Here is a 20001-nt window from a genome sequence, read left to right on the forward strand (position 1 = left end):
CTATTTCATAGTGCGTATTTCTACTACATTTGTCTCACACACGTACAACAAATATATCTGATTTATGTGAACAAGTGACTTGGATGGAGCTGGCAGAGACTCCAAGTTTCACATACCTCTCAGAAAACAAAAAGAGCACGAAGATAATTAGCTTTTACCCATAGGCGGTTGTCACAAACGAGTGAAATATTCATAATTAGACTTCTCCTTCAAGACCTGCAGGAATCCTAAACAGTTTACAAACAATTAAGTATATTCATTTTAACAGGCAAACTGAACGCAATAAAACAGTCAAGGGTTACTGAATAATTGTAATTCATGAAGCATCAACCATGTAGTTTGCCTTCAAAACTAATACCGCGAAAACCTACTAAAAATATAGGAAAATAGGTTCAATATTTAACTAAAATTAAAGAGAGCACAGAGGCTGTTACAAAACCCCATAGAGGTTATAACGTAACACGTACACGTAGCAATAGGCTTTTCTGTCACACACCAGTTAATGCCGAAGTCACTCGCTCCGCACTGAACCAATTCATTAGAGAACATTATCTGAAATGGGGTTCTCCGTATGCAGGTCTTCTCCGGGATCCTATTCCCATGAATTTACATCAGCGTTAACCGCTGTCGTCTATTTTATACAACTACGTTACAGTCCAGACCATACCTCTATTGCTTTGCTATGCTTTATTCTTTCCTCCATTCAGATCGGCCGAGGGGACACTGGATTCCAATTTCAAATCTGCAGGTACAGCTGAAGGTTACCCCTTTGCCTGCAGGCGGTTCATTCAAGCCTAACCAGTCACAGGTAAACCTGAGACAAGGACCTTTGAAATAAACGCGAAGACATCACTTCAAGTTTTTCTGTAATGCTGAAAACAGCAACAGTTCCTGCTTGTCCCGGTTAGAATTGCTAGCAGTAAGTGACCTGGTTTCGTTAGGAAAGGCAACCTGTAAACTTGAGCATACAACTTCCTTGTAAATCAGAAGGACACCTGTAAACTTGTCAGGTTGTTGTCATGGAGCATTACAGGCTTCCACAAGAAAAAAAAAAAAAAGGAAGTTGGAGACAAACACTCTCATAACAAAAACAGGGGCTTCCTAAAAAGAACTAATACCCTCCGATACAGAGCCTCGTGATTATAATTACCCCTAGTAGTGGCATGCCTTCTTCAGCTTCTGAGCAAAACCACAAAGCGTCTCTTCCGCTTATTTTTTGGAGAAAAGTAATGGCTTTGGAAAAGATTACTAGTGGGATCCAGCGCTGGGTGGCAAAACTGAACGTGTAAACGTACAGATGTCCGTGCAGAACGGGATCCCAACTATTAGTAGAGAAAGAAGGAAGCGTTCATCGCTAAATATTTCGACATCCTATATTGCTAGCTATTTCCATCACTAGCAACACTACTATTGCTATTTATTTTTTGCTCTTCTGAGTAGAAAATCTACCATGCGATAAAGAGATTTGAGTAGAGATTCTGCTGTGAGATAAAGAATTATGCTGTTTGTTTCAGCATAACTGTCCCCGCAGCAGTTCAGAAAGAAGCTGAATTCCTTTCCCAAGAAAACTAGAAGCAAGATGTCCCAATGCAAGTTCCTTTTACCAAACACTGGCAGGTCCAAAATGAATACGAACGGTTTACTAATGACACAGCCTTAATATTAACTGCCGATAGCTCAGGAATTTCACATGCAAGTTACAGTTTTACCGTCCTTGTAGATAAAAATTTCTTGGTTATCTAGCTGTGGTGCAAGAGGGCCTGTGGGAACTCTTTTCAGGAGTCACACCGCAGCGAACAGCTCAACCTGATAACGTGAATAATTTGACTGTTACTTAGTCGTAAAGCGGTTATTTTTCCCAGTGCTCATTACTAGAATTAAGAAGACAAAGGTAGTTAAGCAGGGTGAAAAAAATCCAGGGCATCCGATTCAGCAGGAAGAAACACTCTGGGAACCAGCTGTTCACCAGGAAATCAAACACACTTTAACCAGGCAACAGTAGCTGCTCACACCACTCTGTTAAGATGTCTTTTCACTTGCCTTGCTAGTCACAACGATGAGCGTGAATATAGTTCTGAAACTAAATGGCTCAAAGTTCTCACTTCAGTCTTGTTTCACGTAACCAGAAGAAATACATCCTCCTCAACGCCCATACAGGCATGGTGACAGATTTCCACGGCTTCTGTACCCATACATTTTGGCATCTCAAGAACCAATTCAAGTTAATGAGTTTCATCTAGTAATGAGAAAGCTGTAAATAAAATGAGACAAAAATCACGTTATAACAAAATGGAGAATTAAGATTGAGTAAAATATGCCTGGATGCAATCAGCAGTCAATCAGAATGACAACATTCTGCACAGTTTCAAATTGAAGAATTTTAATGGAGTCTTGAAGCTTAGATACAGAAATACAGTTGCAAACAGCCGAGGGTTCAGTTCTAAACTCCCAGGTAACGCTACCAGTATCTAAGTTTCTGAGGCTGTAACTGAGAACGTGAAGTTTGCGTAAAGTTTTCCCCCCACCCTTTTTTTTTTTTAATGAGGATAAAATTTTCCCAAAGTTCTTTTATCTTCGACTTCTGTATTTTCAAGCCATGTTTTACATTCGGTGAATGTCCTGCTTTGGTTTTTATCCCACTGTAAGATTTTTTTAAAAAAAGTAGGAAAAAGAACACGTGAACACACTACAGTTGTTTCCGCTGACTACGCTTACAAGTCAGGTGAGAAGTCTGGAGTTCGTACACGCACAAAGGGAGCGCACAGGAACGCGAGACCCATTCTCACACAGGCCGTAACTAGCTGTCGGTTTCGCCATGGACATTTTCCATGTGCACTTTGAGGTAGTCGTTTCTCGTAAACTTCTTGTGGCAAAGCTGGCATTCTGCCATCGGCCGATTGGGGTTGTGAGTCAGCTTGTGTCGGATCAGCATTTTCTTCAGGCTGAAGGACAGATCGCAAACCTGAGGCAGCGAAGACAAGACAAAGACACAAGAAGTCTTAAAATTTCAAGCATTTATAATGCTCCTTATGTTACACGACTGAGGCCACAGCCACACATACCTGCAATACCTAATAAAAGAGCTGGTCTTTGGAAGAATAACTCCTTCAGAGAGCACCTTAAAGATGATTTTACTCTGTATTCATAATTTCTGTCATACGTTCACAGTGATACCGCAGGCACAGGGACAAAATAAGGGAAAACACACCCCATCTTCAAAGTAGCAACACACTGAGCCTTCCCAGTTACATTGTGTTTTTTCTTTTAAAACCTATTATTCTACCTGGGAGGCAGCAAAAATTATGACAAAACATCACAAGCCTCCGTCAATTCGACCTACAGTGAAATATTTCCTTCCTGACCTCCAGAATGACATCTGCAGGTTCCTAAAAAAAAATCAGTTCAAATTGCTCAGTTAAAAGGAGGGAGGAGTTGGGGGGGGGAAGGCTCTGAAGACTGCAAGAAAGTTTAATAATTATTGAGGAGGAAACCTCTTTGTTCCAGTCTTCCTCTGCCTGGCCAAGAAAACAGAAGGCGTCTGCCAAGTGAAGGTGCGATTCCTCTGCTGTATGATGTGGTGCACTGCTTCCCTTCCTCCACCCTACTTCAAGTGGTCCAGTCCCTTCTGCCATTTGAATAAGCAGGTAGAGGGATGAGGGACTCTGCCAGGCTAAAACCATCACTTCTTATAGAAATTCCTATCCTGAAGTCAAAATGAAAGGTTAAGAACAAGTTCAGCCAAGAGAAGTGAGAATGAAAAGTTAAGAGTCTGTAGGCGAGACATGAAGTCAATTGAAATCGTGCAGATATATTGCCACATTCGCCTTCCATCCAGGCACATGTTGCACGCGTGAATTTCCCAGAGACAAAAATAAAAGCAAGCATGCTCCTGGATTTGAGAAGAGAACTAGGCGAGAGTCATACGATTAAATAAGAACGAACACCCACAAGAAGCTCGCAATCCTAGAATTCCAGGTTCATTCCAGACAAAGACGTCTTCCCTGCAGAGGGAACTAAGGGAACCCAGCACAATCTCTCTTTAGGAAAATTAAGTTTTAAATTCATTTTGATGTCAAACTAGTAACAAAAATGCTGAATGATTACCGACTCCTTTTGAAACCAAGACAGACAAATAGAGCTGACTATCCGAGTAGATAATCTTGACCTGCCCTATATGTATTTTATGCCAATTAAGGCAAAACCATACAACAACCATAAAAAGGGCAAGGGCCAGAGGCAAGTTTTGTACCCAAAATAATTCGTTCCCCAGACAAGAACACCGAACGTCCTGTTGCAATGGAACATTTTTGGATTTAGGACATGACATAATACAGAGGACTTTTACACAGCAACTGTAACTTTCCAACTTCCCCCCCCCCCAAATGTATAATTACCTCTTTCAAACCTAAGCAACAGTCACCCTTCTGTTACGCGACACTGAACGTCACTTACTGCATCCACCGGTCAGGTTGTAGTATCACTTTTGCCAAGTGCCATTTTCTAGTCCTCTTCCACAGAGCACCACAGAGTGAAGTCCTAACATTTATCTAACCGTAACCATCGTGCTCGCTCACAAGTCTCAAGGTGTTAAAAGTATCGTATACTTGTAAACACAACACGTTTCTTGGAAGCCGATATATACATGTACAAGATACATACGTGTTCTGTGTATCTTATGCACACCTCCTCATTTTTAAAGTAAACAGCTTATAACACAGTCTTAAAGTATGTTTTTTTCATTTAAAATGCTCACGTAACAACTGGTATACCTTCAAGGATCTAGCATGTTCTACTACCTTACTTCTTCAAAAAGAAGATGGAATGCACAGGATCATTGCTTAAAGATACAATACATCTTGTGCTGTGCTTACACATAAAAGTTTTGGGGAGTTTTTAAGAGTTTGCTTCATATTTCAATTTTATAAGCAAGACAGATCTTTTACAGATTTACAACCATGCTTGCTAACGTGCACCTGAACTCTCATCAATCTCTTCAAAATGATCAAAGTTTTGATTGATTAGGGAGGATGGAAAAGAGTGACGTTTGAAAATAAGCGTAGGGTCAACAAAAGGCAGAGTGGAGGGAAATACTGTACTCAAAAGAAACCAGGACAGGCGGTACCTGACCTTCCTGCCCCCAAAGAATAATCTGTTGTCTCCGAGACAACTGACGTTCAATCGGCCTCCCAGTAAAACACGGGCTGCTCTTCAGAGGACAGAAATCTAATCCGCTAGGAAAAAACCACGTCTTGTATTTCCGTATTTCAGTTATTTTCACTTTCCTATGTGACATACACAAGAATTTTCACCTTAGAACGGGAATATTCAATTTGCACTGCTATCAGTAGTTCGTGAGAGCTTTGAGTCATTGACAGCAAGTTCTGAACGCGCTTTTGTTGACTTACAGACACAGAAACAGCCACGTGAATAAACCGTAGCACCTTCATCAAACAGGCTACAGAAGTATTACTTTTATGCGTCGCACAATCCTGTACTGTAATATCTGTTCCAAATGCCTAAGAGGATGAGAAGACATGGCTTTTATTTCCGATTCTGGAAAAAAATTCTACTTAAAGCAAAAACGCAGTTTAAAAAAAAAATAGGTGGGGAATAGTTTATATCTGACAAGGAAAGGTGCGCTGTCAAGTGAAGCCTGTTCTTGAGCTTTTTTTTTTCCCCCCCCAATAGCCAAAAGTTTTCTGTCTTTAGTTCTTTGGCACTGAAAGCAATTCCTGTTTGTAAATGCTAATGGTACTAAGAAACAAAGATTCTGACAGGAAATATTAATATGTTATTTAGAAGAAAAAGCTGAACAGTTGCTATGACTGCTTCTAATGCCAGGTAGGAAACGAGACCAAACCCCTCAATCCTCTTGAGACTTTTGTCTTTCAGTGTGGCTTCAAGTCTGATTATGTTTATGAATATGCTAATCATTGAAAAAATGGTTTTCACCTTTAAAGGATTCTTAGTAGGTCTGGGCATTAGACTCACGGACTTTTCCCATGACTTCAATGAGTAAGGGCACGCCAATAGTATGCCTTCACCCCCTAAGAACTGGCAACGGAAACGGGGGAAAAAAATACAGAAAACAGTAACAAAACCAATTATGAATATGGGAAGTCGTCATGCAGTGTTGGAAAGAGAAACAATTTCAGAGAAGTTAACTAAGAAGGAACATGGCGCGTGTACAGAAAGCAATGAATGGACTAGCTATTAACCCTCTTCTGTTACCAACGGAACTAAAAGACAGTTCTTGAAATCCCATTGCAATAACAACCCGACACTCTCCTCTCCCCAGAATCTCCTTCCACAGTTAAGAATTTGTGGAAGTTGTTGCCATAAATGACCACTCAATGCATTCTAAGAGAAATAACGAGTACATCTACAGCCATCCTTAGCAGGATAAACACTGTAGGTCAGCATATATTTGTGTGCAAAAAGCATCTTTAGCATTGGGAACACAACACTAAATGTCTCCCAGAGGTAAACTCTTCTGTTCAGTGTCCACTACTAGTTTTCCTGTAACTTCTGCTGAAACACCTGGTAACAGGCAACATGCGAGACAGCTCTAGAGGCACGGTCTGCTCTCAGTGACATTTAGTATGTCCCCAGCATTGGCAGAAGTGGAGTGTAGATGATGTAAGGAAAGCAAAACTTTCAAAACTCTCCCAAGTGGGCATCTAGAAGCAGACCATGGTAGGCACCTGGGCAACAGAAGAGTGACTCAAGTGAACAGTAGAGGCAACTATTGTTTATGTCCAAACCCTGAAGAGTCAGCAATCTCACTGTGCCACTGGCAAAAGACTAGCACTGAAGAATAATTTTGGTGGAATTATAAAAAAAATCTCCACATAAAAATTCTCAGAGAAGGACTAAGACTAGACAGAGATTACACCTGTTTTTAGAAGTACTGTGTATTTGGAAAAACGCAGTTCTAACTAATTAACGAGGACAACTGAAGGAGGAAAGTAGGTTTTCATACAGCTCCTCTTTTCAAGTAAAGAAAAGAAAAAAGTATAACCACCACCCCAAATAGGTCTGAAAAAGCAGACTGCGAATCCAAGACCAGCGAATCTTGGATGCACAATGTGGGAAAAATCGCATTTACACTGCAAGCTAGCCAACAGCTGATGACCAATAGAGCAATCCGAAAGCTGAAAGAGTTCTTGACAACAATTTGGAATGAGAGAAATCCTCAAGGTACTATCTACAGCCAGGCTGAGATTATCCCAACAGTATACAGCAAATCTCCTGACTTGTAGCCATCAGCAAAATGTTGAGGTGATTTTTTTTCCCCACTAAGTTATTACATTTTATTGTCAATGAAGTGTCACCAGATTATTTATTAAAAGCCGGGTCAATTAACAGACCCTTGCAACTATCACGCCAAGCGGTTATTCTAATTTCGCATCTAATTTTAGAAGTTTGTGAACAAATTTACAACTGTTCGGACCGAGCCACCTAGGATATAACACAAAGCTAGCGGCTCCCTTGTGACTAGTTCATTAAGAGCTAGTACCACAAAACAAAGCACTTACGCTAATCCTATACCCTCTTCTGATGCCCCTCCTAAATCATTGAGGAACAACTTAAATTCTGAAAGCCATTATTTTCCAACAGTTTCTGCACATTCAGCTTCCCCCCCTACCTTCCAAAAGCTGTGAGATATGTTGTATGCAGGATGGGGTAAACTGACTGCAAGGTATTTGACAGCGATCTACAAACTGTAAGATGATACGCTGCATTTCAGCGCTGCAAGCATACAAAGCATCCGCGATTTCTTCGTTGAACGATAAAAAAAACCCCAACTATGAGCAGATGTTGAAAATATCAGACCAAATTTCACCAAACAGAAATTGGAAATTCTGAATTCTTATTTGCATCATTCAACGACATCGGAAGCATTCAGATTCCGTGTAATGAATTAAATGCCTTTTCCTGTATCCCAAACAGCATGAATTTGTAACTTGCAACATCCAAATTGCATTAATAATCATGAAAATAACTCTTAAGGGATCCAAAAATCATAAAATAAAAGGGCGAGCAATGCTTTTGGCAATTGAAGAGGGTACACGAAATTCCCTGGACGGTCTTTTCATTAGTTTGGCAATCCAAGACCACATGAAGCGTAACTTTATGCCGCAGCCAATAGGTGCGAGGCTGTAGTCTCGCTGCGATTACGTCCTGCTGCCGCACTGAGAAGTCAAGACGACAAAGGGACAGATCAACTCACATCACACTGAAACGGCTTCTCTCCGGTGTGGGTTCTCATGTGCTCATCCAGGCCTCGCTTTTGACTGAAAGCCTTGTTACACTCTGAACATTGGTACGGCTTTTCCTGTATGGAATGACAACAGTGAGTGAAAGTGAGTGAAAGTGAGCCAACGCAGAGCCCCGGTCATTAAAGGAGTGGAATTCCATGCTGGATGGTGCAAGTTTTATATTCTCTCTAAGGGATTACAGTCAGTGAAAACAACAGAAAACGACTTTCAAATGATTAAGTGAAAGCTGGGAAAGCTGTGTCCTGACAGTTTCCACTTCAACACCCACTTATGAATTAATTATCTGTTCCAGTCTTTCAATCCCAGCCATTTTGGGAGTCTGGTTTTCGTAATGTGAAAGGTACAGAAACATAAAATTCCAATGTACTTTCCTTTATGCTCCACAAAAGTTTAAAGCATAAAGACAAGTAAGATGTCTGTAAAAAACCTCAGGTTTGCTAGCAGGTTTCCAAGCAGAGGCAAGGGGAGGAAGTCGAGTACAAGGAAAGCTTGTGGTAGAAAGAACCCTTCTTTTGAGAAGCGGTGACAGCAGGTTAATCACATATTCATCACAGAATCTCAAAAGAGGTGCGGATGGCAACCAAGCCATCTGTGTTTTTATTAAAACTATCGATTAGCAGCTACTGTAACACACGATGTTATAAAAGCTGCAAGCTCACTGACATCAAATAAATAATTAGGTATATGTACGGAAAACCACTTCGATAAAGAATTTCTTCTTTGAAGTTCTCCCTTAATACAGGAACTGTTATATATGGCGTTCCACTAAAGTTACAAAGCACTGTATGGAAAAAAAAAACATTTAAATAAATAAATTAAGTGTATTATGACATTACACATTGCCTCACTAAAAATTTGATGCTATAGAGGCACCTTCATTTTGAATCAAATAATTACACTTATTTCACTCTTATCCCACTTTTTACTACAGTCCCAAATTCCGTATTGCTTAAGTTCTAAAGATGGGTGTTTTAGGCAAAGTAAACATTTTTTACTAAATTAAATTGAAAACAAAGACTGAAAAACAACAGGCAATAAAAATGCTAAGTCCATAAGTTAACAAATAATAGGCAATAATCTTAACGGTCTTTTGGGAAATAACGTGGGATCCAAGGGTAAGTGAGAGGGAACGATGCGGGTTAAGTGTCGAAGCTACAAAGCTAAGAAATTCTCTGGTTATCGAATTCCTGTTCTGAGTACGTAGGGGACGATCAGGTCTCCATATATCGCTGAATCCAGCCAGGTCCTCAGCGTAAACCAGACAAGTCGTACAAGGGACCACAAGTCAGGCTTGTGCTGGGTAAGTCCCAAGCTCCCTCTTTGCAGGGACAGAGATCTCGGCAGGGGCAAAGGACGGACTGGGTTTTTCATTTTGCTCGAGTTGTGACGGACTCCCCCTCCCCTGAGGTCTCCTCGAAAGGCAGCGTCATAGACAGAAACATCTCAGCTTTTAACGGCACGAATCCTCTAGCTCACCATAAACGGGTCATAAGCCACATACACGGGGAAAAGCCCTTCAATTTCAGACACAAGTAAATCATGAGATAAATCAAGCACATTTCAGTATGGTGCAAGACAAATCTTCCTACTGACACAGGCTGAGTACATGGTGCCCAGCTGCATCTAATTAAACCGGCCTAAAGGGAAGTCACTAATGAGCATTTTCCCCCGCAAGATTCTCCTTACGCGTTTATCATTTGTGGTTTTTCGTCGTTATCTTAATTTCGTAGTGTCCATGATTCTTCAGTATAGAGGAAAACAGAACAAGTTACCTAAAAAAGATCTGAGCTGATCTTAAAAAAAAATTAAAAATAAAAATCATTACTTAGACGAAAAACTTCACAGGGAATTTTGCTAGACTGACTAAAGACTTCATGAAGCAGGTCTGTAATTTTTAAAGAAATGTACGAATAAGCCATATGAAGAGCAGGTTTCTGCAATGCCCCCTTAATTGGTTTTGCATTGCGGTTAACATAAACCACATTTGCTGCAAGTTCTCTGAAAACGGCCTTTCTCTGCGTAGGTTGTTCCGCAGAAAGCGCAAAGTAAAGTATCTGACGCGTACATCTTCAACACCTATGAAAACATTCCTTATTGCAAACTATTCCAGGTGCACTTGCTCCCTTTTTATCATCTTGTTCTTCAGGTATCTGAAGAGTTAACTCGGTTACGATTATCTTTCTCATTTCAGAGCTAAAAGGACTTCAGGATACCATTTTTGAGAAAGAGCCGTTATAAACTCTGGGAAGCTGAAGTCACAAACGTGGGCTGTAATATCTTCCCCAGGGTTATGTTTGGCTATTTGTATTATTCTCTATGGCAAAAAAGGGTATATCTAACCATTCCCTTGGCATTTGCATTCAAATTCACATATGTAGTGCATGAAACGCATCCAAAGCTGTCTTTGATCTAATTTTAGATTCCTTACATCTGTATATTCCAGTGACTTCAGCAGATGCAATTCTGCTTCACACCAGCCCCTTCTCCCTGCTAAGCCAAGCTGCCCCTCGTTCACGTTTGAGTCTGTTTCCGTAAAATCAGTGGTGGTGTCCAGAGCCAAACTTGGCCCCAAGTTTCTCTCCAGAGAAAGACTTGTTTGTCGGTTTCGAAGACGACATCATTCTCAGAGACCGATTTCTTCAAAACAAAACACTCTGTGCTTTTCTTTTCTCTCTCTCTCTCCCTTCTTCCCCTCGTATCAAATTTCCACTGCACAATTCTTGGAGAAGGCAACACATTTAGAACATGGAAAAGATGATGGTGACTTGTCATAACCACCACGGCTCTAAACATGAACAGGAAAAAAAAAAATAGATAGAAAGCACAGCAATAAGTCTGAAAGACGGTTAACGCCACCACAAAAGGACAACGGGGACCAATGATGAGACTGGAAAAGAGCTGGACAAATTTAAATCACCAAGCAAAAGGGAAAAAACCTGCTAACTGTCAACAAAACAGGAGGTCAGTGGGAAGATCACATAAGTCTGACTTCAGAGGAGTCAGCAACTGCTAGTACTGTAAATCTACCCTCTGTTCAAAAAGCATCTGCTGGGCCACGACTATGGTGCCAGCAAAGCCAAAGGATTCCACGTGTTTTCTTTTATTGCTGATATAAATGAGGAAGGGAGGAGGAAGAGTGAGAGAGACAGGATGTAGCTGATACTGCAGTGATTTAATATTACATTTTAAAGTATACCAGGTATAAACAGAAATACGTAGATCAGGATTTATAACCTTCCTGCCTCTAAGCAAAGAAAAGGCCAAGGAGAGCCCAAATGGGACTTGGTATTCTGCAAGGTGCTTCCCTGTAAGACTGAAACTCCCGTCTCTGGTGATTTTCACTTCACTATGGTAAAACTGAGAGGAATTCAACATTTTAACAACTATGACAAACAAAACGGAGCCTGCAATACACACGTCACCTGTCTGTGGCTAGCCAGATCATAAACGACTACCTTGGATTCTACGCAAGTTGTGCTTTGCGTTAGGAAAGCCATCGGAACACAACCAATTCTCAAGGCCGTTGGACAGATTGATAGAACATGTGTACAGAGTATCCTGCAACCGCCGCAGATGGAAATACTTAAGCGCAGAATATCTGAACTCCTAACTGCTGCTGTAGTTGACTGTATCTCCCTTAAGAAATATAAATATATTATGTATATTAGTGCACATGGTTGTTTCTGTAAACCCGGTCACATCGATCACACAGGTAAAACAGGAGTGACTTTGATATGAGTATCTCCAAATAACTTTTAAAATCTGAATTTAGAACTATTTCATGAGCTCAACAGCAAGACAGACATAATCTAGACATCACTGTATTCAAATAAATCATAGCTCATGATTCAAATAAATGAGAGTTAAGAACAGTTCTAGTAACTCTTTCCAAGGTGGCACGAGCAAGTTAAAACTGGGCTGAATCCACGCTCAGGAGACCTTATTCTTCACTTTTTTGTTTAATTAATTTACTAAAGTGATTGCAGAATATACTTTAGTTCCTCTAACTTTTTATTTTCTTGTTTTTAATTGCTTTCATTATTCTAAAACAAAGAGCTTTCCTTTGCTCCCAAAAAGAAAGTCTTACAATGTCTATGCAAGATGTAGAAACAGTAACATTATCTGCATTCAAACCTTTTGTGGAGAATTTGAAAATATTTGTATTACTCAATAGATACGATTGGCTGCTACGTGTATTTGCATTATCACTTCAACACAGGGTAAGTAAAAACAAAATTGTTGTAAAAAAAAAAATCAGCAAGAATAGAAATATGTGGCCTAGAAGGAACAAACATGACCAGCCAGACATTAAAATATCCCAGTCGGGCTTACAGCTACCAAGAGCTCAAACAGAATCCTGAAAATCCTATAGCTTTGCCAACCTGAAAACGCAGAAGACAGTGGTGTTATCGCAAGAGGACAGGGACAAATACAGACTTCAGGAAGCATTATCTAAAGGGTACCTTAGGCGTGGAGGGAAGGGCATTGAGTTTAAGACACCTACATATTTCACACAACCTCTTTGCTCTGTGTGTTTTAAGCCTTGCCCTAACACCAGTAACACTTTGTTTCAATTATTACTAGTTATTAACGTTGACGTGTCCCTCAAACCACACTCAAGAGCTCTTCAGGTAGTTGCACGCGGCACGTATCAAAGATGGTGACCAGAAGAGGTATCAGCCTGTCAAAACCCCCACCTGAACGTGCCATGAAGGTTCAGGGTTACAACAGCCTGAAAAGCACGACCTCAGCCTCAGGAGACTGGAAAAGATTCCACCCTAACCCAGGGTTTGCAACGCACACCCACAAGCAACCCGCAACCTACCTCGCGGCCTCACTAACAGCAAACTTCTACCAAAAGCTAAGCAGAAGAGCGATGAATGAGTAACAGAAGTCCTAGAGAATCGGACGGATTCTTTCTGCTCGGTGTAGAAACTCCCCACAGAGAGTGTCAGACCACGCTGAGGGCCAGGCCAAGCGAGTCGTTCTTTACAAGAAAACCTGTTACGAGAGCAGCTGTGGTAATAGACCTTTGAGCCTCAGCAAATTCCAGTGTCAATGCACAGCGTTTTTTCTACGTTTAAGAAGAGTGATGGGTGGTTTCCACTATCAATGAAGTGGTGACATGCAACATATTGCTCAATTCTTTTTAAAAGACCAGCTTTCATCTTAATCAAAGGGCTGGGGATTGAGGTACAGTGAAGTAAGAAAGACAGTAGAGTGCCAACTGAAACAAGGGGGGCTTATGTAGCTGATGTTTAGCTACATTTCAGCCCCCGAAAAAAAAAGATTAAGCTGATTAATGTCAGGAAAAAACCATCACAGTGATACTTTCTGCTAGGTCATCGCCACTAGCAACACATCCCCTGTCGAGAAGAGGGGCTGAGGCTCTTAAGAACACAGATGGTGAGAGTTAACGGAGTCCAGTTCTGAATTTAAGTGTGAAAAATGTATAAGAACTAATGAGATGCTCTCTTAGTAACTGGAAGGTTTTGGAAACTATAGCAAGTGGCTCACCCACAGACAGAGGCCTACTTGAACTATCAGACTTGCATTAAATTACTCTAGTAATGTTGACACAGGAAGACAAAGGCCAATGAGAATTTACAACTGTACAGAAGTAGTAAGGATTTTAATCTCATAATGATTAAAACTCAATAAACAATCACTTAACAAGTACATATTTCCTCAGTTGAGATGTAAAATCCTTAAAAAAATACTTCCAATAACTAGAGCAGGCACAGAAAATTTCCTCTTGAAACAACTGCGAAGGGATTTTGGCAAATTTAAACTAAAGCAGTCCTTTTTATTAGAAGTGACTGATGTTTTGTTCGGGAAGTTCTCAATTCAGTTTGGGGGTTTTGGAAAAAAAAAATAATCTGAAATTCTTGCAATAAAATTTGTCATGAAAATAAAAACAGGCATCTTCACTGAAATGTCTGCCAAAGAAAAAAAAGGTATATTTACTCAAAAACTTTAGTATATGCAATTAGTCGGACTTTACCATTAACTAACCACTTTCCAGAGTAGTTCTGCCTATTTGCTACCTACAGTCTGTAAGGTTTGTGTTTCTTTGTTGTTTTTGTGGGGTTTTTTTTTGTTTGTTTGGGTTTTTTTTTTTGAACTGCTGAAGTCATTTTCTGCCCCTAAGATTTAGTGAAGGAGGGTTCCACAATGAAAATTCAATAGATGTTGATCTGCTCTTGGAAAAAGAACAGTATCAATATAAAAATGCACATTTTCACTCTACGAGGAAATGATGATAATCAGTCAACATTACATAAAAAAGAGCGTGAAACTATAGGTGCAGTGGGATTCAAACCTTCTAGATCGTGTATACAAACACGGATTCCACAGGCAAGGAGACCACAGCACTGGCAAAGTCATCATCCTCAGACAGATGTTTGGGAGCTCACTCATGTCTCACCAAGAGGGAAATATAGAGAAAATCTAATATTGAAAAAAACTCAAAATTCAATCAACACCTCATTATTTCATTACACACTGTCATGTGCATAGAAGACTATATTTAGTACCCAATGCAATATTTTAATTTTTTTTTGGCAATGCAAGATATGCTGTTTCTAGAATTCATGGCTGCTTTTTTTTAGAACTTTAAGCCCAAATACTTCCTAAGAAACACAGAACAAGTGGCATTATGTCACAACTGTCAATTTGTTCTTGCATTTCATATTTTTTTTAAAAGTTATTTTACTTTAATATTCTTCTGAGTTACAAAAAAAGAATAGAGGAGGTTGTGTAAAAGTAAAGTTCCAAACGAATGCTTTGGAAAGACTGTTTAACTCAGGGCCTGGATGAGGACAGTTTTCTTCTTCTACTGTTCCAGCAGCAAGCTGAAACACTAACTTGAAAAGAAAACCTCAACAGGAGGCTGTCTAGCTTCCATACTTACAATGGTCTACACCTATTCCCATGAAATTAATGAATAAAACTCAAAATTAACTCAAGGTTGGCTAACCATGTCAAGCCCCGAGTCCTTAGCTTCTACTGATATCATTACACTGATATCACTCACATGACCGCAACCCACGCAGACATATTCGTAAGAGCTTCAGACGAATACCCTCAGCCACCACCACCCAAATTAACCATGAGATTAAGGAGTTCAAGAGTTGACTTCAAAACATACCCAATACTCAGGCCACTCGATCCCACCAATCCTTGCAATTTTGAGGCTACGCTGCTAACAGCATCCAAGCTGCCCAAGCTTCAAAAGAACAAGGAAGGCAGGAGACAAAGATTCCTCGACAGTATGGTGAGTACCAACAGCTTAAGCGTCCAGAAGCTACGTAACATCAACGCCAATCTATTGGCCGGTTCCATGCAACCTGTATATATATATATATGTTATGTATATGTGCGTATACACATATCTAAAAAAAGCAAACCACACTGGCCAAGTATTTCAAATGCGGACAAGTGAAGTCAGTTGCAGAGTTACAAAAATATGCTTATCACTTAATTTTCTCCATTTCTTACAACATAATCTCTGAACAGCAGGTGCTTTTTTTAAACGATTAATTTACATTTTTAAATAGTAGCTACTTATGCATGAAACAAAGAAATGTACCTACCTAGCGTACCTACCACTGTACTTTCTCTAATTTTTAAGTATTACCTCGGAAACATACAATTTGAGCATTAGAGCCAGCAGCCTTCCAGCCATCAGAAATCAGATTTTTAAACAAGCTATAAAAGTGACATGTATCTGTTATACCTTCAAAGTATAAACATGAAATAGTCAAACCAAGTGATGGAAAAGCATCTGCAAATGGCTTCTACTCTTTTCTGTTTTCCATCACTGCCTTGCATTTAACCAAAACAAACTGTAATAGAACTACCATTTTCAGAAGTAAGGAAACCATCAATTTGACATGACAATAACTCTGAGCACCTATCAATGACCGTTTTTCCAAACTTTAACAATTATATTGCAGTAACATACAATAATTTTTCTACGTGTTTAAGCTCCAACTATGTAGTATTATGCCAGGCACTGCATAAAGCCTCAGGAAAGAGCTGACGTTTACTGCGCTGCGAAGGTGGGAAGCACGCGTGTATTTCCTCAGAGCTGACATGGTCTGTAAATTCATTTCATCATCAAGGACTTCAATGAGCTCCTCATTTATGTTTTCTTAGGCTGTTCTATTTCTTCTTCTTAAGGTAAAAAAAAAAACCCGAAAGACCAAAACCATACACCAAACGCTTTCACTTTCATAGAAACAAATCAGTACTCGGGTGACATTTTAATATGAGGTCGTTGGTGTTCTCCTTACATTGTCAGTAGGGGTTTTGGCTTACCTTCTCTGTTTACTCCAGAGTTCGAGCTGACACCTGTGGCCACCCAGAGTGTACTCAGTTTAGCAGCTGCCAGACCTTAATCAACTTCCTACAATGATTTTTCCAGCAGCCTTCCCTGATCCGCAGGATCAGGTTTGGCATTTAATCCCACTGGTAAAATATATCTAGGCTTAATATCCACAACGACACTTTCCTTGTTGAATGTCATATTATTACTTTTAAGCCACTTCACAATTTTTCAGGCCAAAAGACCAGATTCTTTTTTTCAACATATTAACAAGGTTAGCCTTTGAGGAAGGGTGCTATGACTATGTTTATTTCCACCTTGCTAGGCTTAGCTGATACAAAAATGCCTTTTGGATTTACACACCTTGTTATTTATGCTTTGAATAATTCTTTTGCATGCAAGAATAAATTTCAAAATACCATGTATGTGTAGGAAAGGGTAAGAAGAGGAATAGCCAACATCCTCACAATCATTTGTCTTGAGAAGTCAACACATGGCATGCCTGAAGAGAGAAGTTTCACGCGTGACTTCCTGGCTTCTCTTGTTCTTAGAGCTGACGGAAGTGAACACCGGCCAACACACTACATTTTTTATTTCCTAATCTTTAGTTTTGTCTTTGTTTAAATGGCCTACAATCGCAGAACAAGTTATAGTGAATTTCTATCGTGCTATCACGCTGAGGAGTTTCAAGCTATTTCTGCCCAGGTATAATCCTTCACTGGAAGAGTTCTTACACAGTACACAGAATACATCTCCTTCAGTGTTTATCCGCGCTTTTGAAGCACGCTTCCCAAATGGCCCCCGTTACTGGGCTTTGGTGCACAATTCCAAACTGTTTTGGACTGCACGACCTAGATTCCTTTTGGAAAAAAAATTAAACCAGAAGGTTTAACGCGTTCCAGGGAGCGCTATTGTGCATTCAGTCCATAGGACCGGACTCCACATAATCTGCAATAAAATCCCTGAAACACATGCTAGATAAACATCAGAGTCCCTGCACCAAGTGTTTCACTTTACATACCTACTACAGCATTGGCACTACTTGGCAATACACACATAGTCTCCGGCTTCCAGAATGAAGAATTAGACCACAACTATCCTGAGCGCCAGAGAGGTGCTACAATGGGATTACATGCATTCACCTCAAAAAATACTTACACGCCAATAGCGCAGAATCTTCAGTTTAGCTTCTACTGCTCTTGGTTAAAGATCTGCAATTCTCAAAGCTAGAAATTCAACTATCGCTGCTACATACAAACATATTAGGCTATCAACCTCAAAGTGAACCATCTTAATATCCATAACACTTAACCACCTCTACAACACAGAGTGAAGAGAGAATCTGATGAAGTGAGCCAGAGTACGGGAGAATTTCACCCCTTTTTCTCCAGCAAGCAGCACGTACCTACTTGAGAGTGAAACGGGAGGGAAGGGGAAAAGAGAGAACGCCCCAGGCAGTAAGGGCAGACCTGCCTGGTCTTAACGTACGTGGCAGAAACTGTCAGTAGTTCTGCATCTCAGACAGCGCACAGCTTACAGCATTGCTAGCATCCCTCTGTTCAGAGAGACCTCAAGGCAGACGATCTTGATACCACGGAACTATTATAGATAACCTACATATTCAAGAGCTGTTCTCTACTGAAGGGGTTCTTCTGTTGTTTCCCAGATAATATTTTTCTAGATTTCCCCCCCCCGCCTCATCACACTGCTAAGTTAAAAATCAGGCATAAACACCACCAAACACACAAGGATCAATTATTTCAGTTTTCCAGTGTCTCATAATGAGACCCTCAATATCAACCACTCCATTCCTGACAAGCATCAACCTACTACAAACATCAAATAACTCTTCATCTTCTTACCAAACACAGAAGTGCTCTTGCAAATAGTGGCTTCTTTTCAATTTACCTCTCAGTATTTTCACTCTCCCTCTTCCTTCTTATTCCTTCCAAATACCCAAACCCCCTTCAACCGCTCTGTTCTCTTTCACTTACGTCTGAATCGCACCACCTAAAATACGTATTTATTCCTCTATACCTGTACTCATGTTTACGCACCTGAACAACTGAACTACAGCTTATTATCCTGCAGTACTCCATGGATAACGTTCTCCAGAAGCACAGACTCAGCATAACCACTCCTCCTGACTTGAAAACCTGGGAGAGTTCACAAAAAGCTTTGCTTTCTGTTCTGTTGTTTTTATTAGTACTGCTAGTCAACTTGCTTTTCCTCCTAAGGCTTCAAAATTTTTAGCTATCCAGTTCTCTTTAGATATTGAATAAAGCATTGAAGTCTGAGGAAGAGGGAAACTTGAGAGAAGCGACGTCATGGTAACAGACTTCAGTTTTCAAAAGTGAGCTAGTAATGTTAACGTTATCAATATTGATTCTTATTATCTCAAAGTAAAAAAAAAATATTTGAGGATAAATGAATGTATAATGCCATTCATACAGGAACGAGCTTCACTGCGAAGCTTCAGAATAGGAATAGCATATAGACAGCAAAAAGAATCAAAACCCCAAACCAGGTCGAAATAAATCACGCTGTTGCCTGCATATTTTAATCCTCTAGTCTAACCGTAAAGATTTCCAGTAGTCTGCTTGGCACACTTACACACAAAAGAGAAAAACGGAAACACGACCTGTTCAGATCTAGATTATCATGACTTCTCAAGTATTAGGGAAACGCTCGTATCGCATTCGGTGTGAACTGAATTCGTTCTTTCTGTAAGGATGGTGGTTCGACTACGTGATACAGCAGAACATTTTCTGAGACATTTTAAATCAAATTTCGTTATGTTCTTAGTACAATACAAAGTCTAATTACGACGTCTACATATAGTAAAAAGAAATCGCCACTCTAAAATCTGTTTTCCTAACTCCTCCCTTTCCTATTAGCTAAGTAACAAACAATGGCTGAATTGTTTTATGTCATTCATAAGCAGTGTTTAAATTATTTTCTTTTTCCTCCTGTTTCAACATTAATGTAAAAGTGCTCAGTATGTCTTTCATTCTAATTTTATAGAAGCATTTTGGAGCCAGCCTGCAAGTTTCAAAGATTTTTTTTTTTTATATATACACGCAAGCAACAAGCTACGTAGAAGAGGTAGTAGCAAGCAGCCAAACAACAATAGAAGAGCAAATTCTCTACTACGGTGCATAATTACGTTTCAGAGCAAAGCTAACAGCAAGAAACATCCCAAAAAAAGTACACTCAGCTGAAGAGCAACTATCAGTTTTCCATCCAGTGCAATTAAAAAGATCTCTACTTCAGAGTGACTTTTTCTTAATTGTTAACATAATACATTTGAGTGCTTTATCGTCTGCACTGTGCGGTGATCGGGACTGATGTATACAACTATCAAAAAAATATACAGTTATCAAAAAAATG

General features: G+C 39.9%; 1 protein-coding gene across 3 annotated transcripts in view; it reads right to left on the reverse strand.

Annotated features, from left to right (window-relative positions):
• PRDM5 (PR/SET domain 5) overlaps positions 1 to 20001 on the reverse strand; it is a 111062-nt gene that overhangs the window by 23798 nt on the left and 67263 nt on the right. The window contains exons 15-17 of one of the 3 annotated variants that reach the window (XR_008466746.1): positions 8234 to 8338; positions 2716 to 2962; positions 117 to 2251 (exon numbers count right to left, since the gene is read on the reverse strand). Coding sequence is in view for 1 of the 3 variants with exons in the window: in XM_054203861.1 (XP_054059836.1) it covers positions 2798 to 2962; positions 8234 to 8338 (270 nt within the window). In the remaining 2 variants the exon portion in view is untranslated. Of the gene's footprint in view, positions 1 to 116; positions 2252 to 2357; positions 2963 to 8233; positions 8339 to 20001 lie in introns of those variants that run through there. The other 2 variants (XR_008466747.1, XM_054203861.1) reach the window with 2 other exon arrangements.

The sequence above is a fragment of the Rissa tridactyla genome, chromosome 5 (genome assembly GCF_028500815.1).
Source record: "Rissa tridactyla isolate bRisTri1 chromosome 5, bRisTri1.patW.cur.20221130, whole genome shotgun sequence".
Lineage (NCBI taxonomy): Eukaryota > Metazoa > Chordata > Aves > Charadriiformes > Laridae > Rissa > Rissa tridactyla.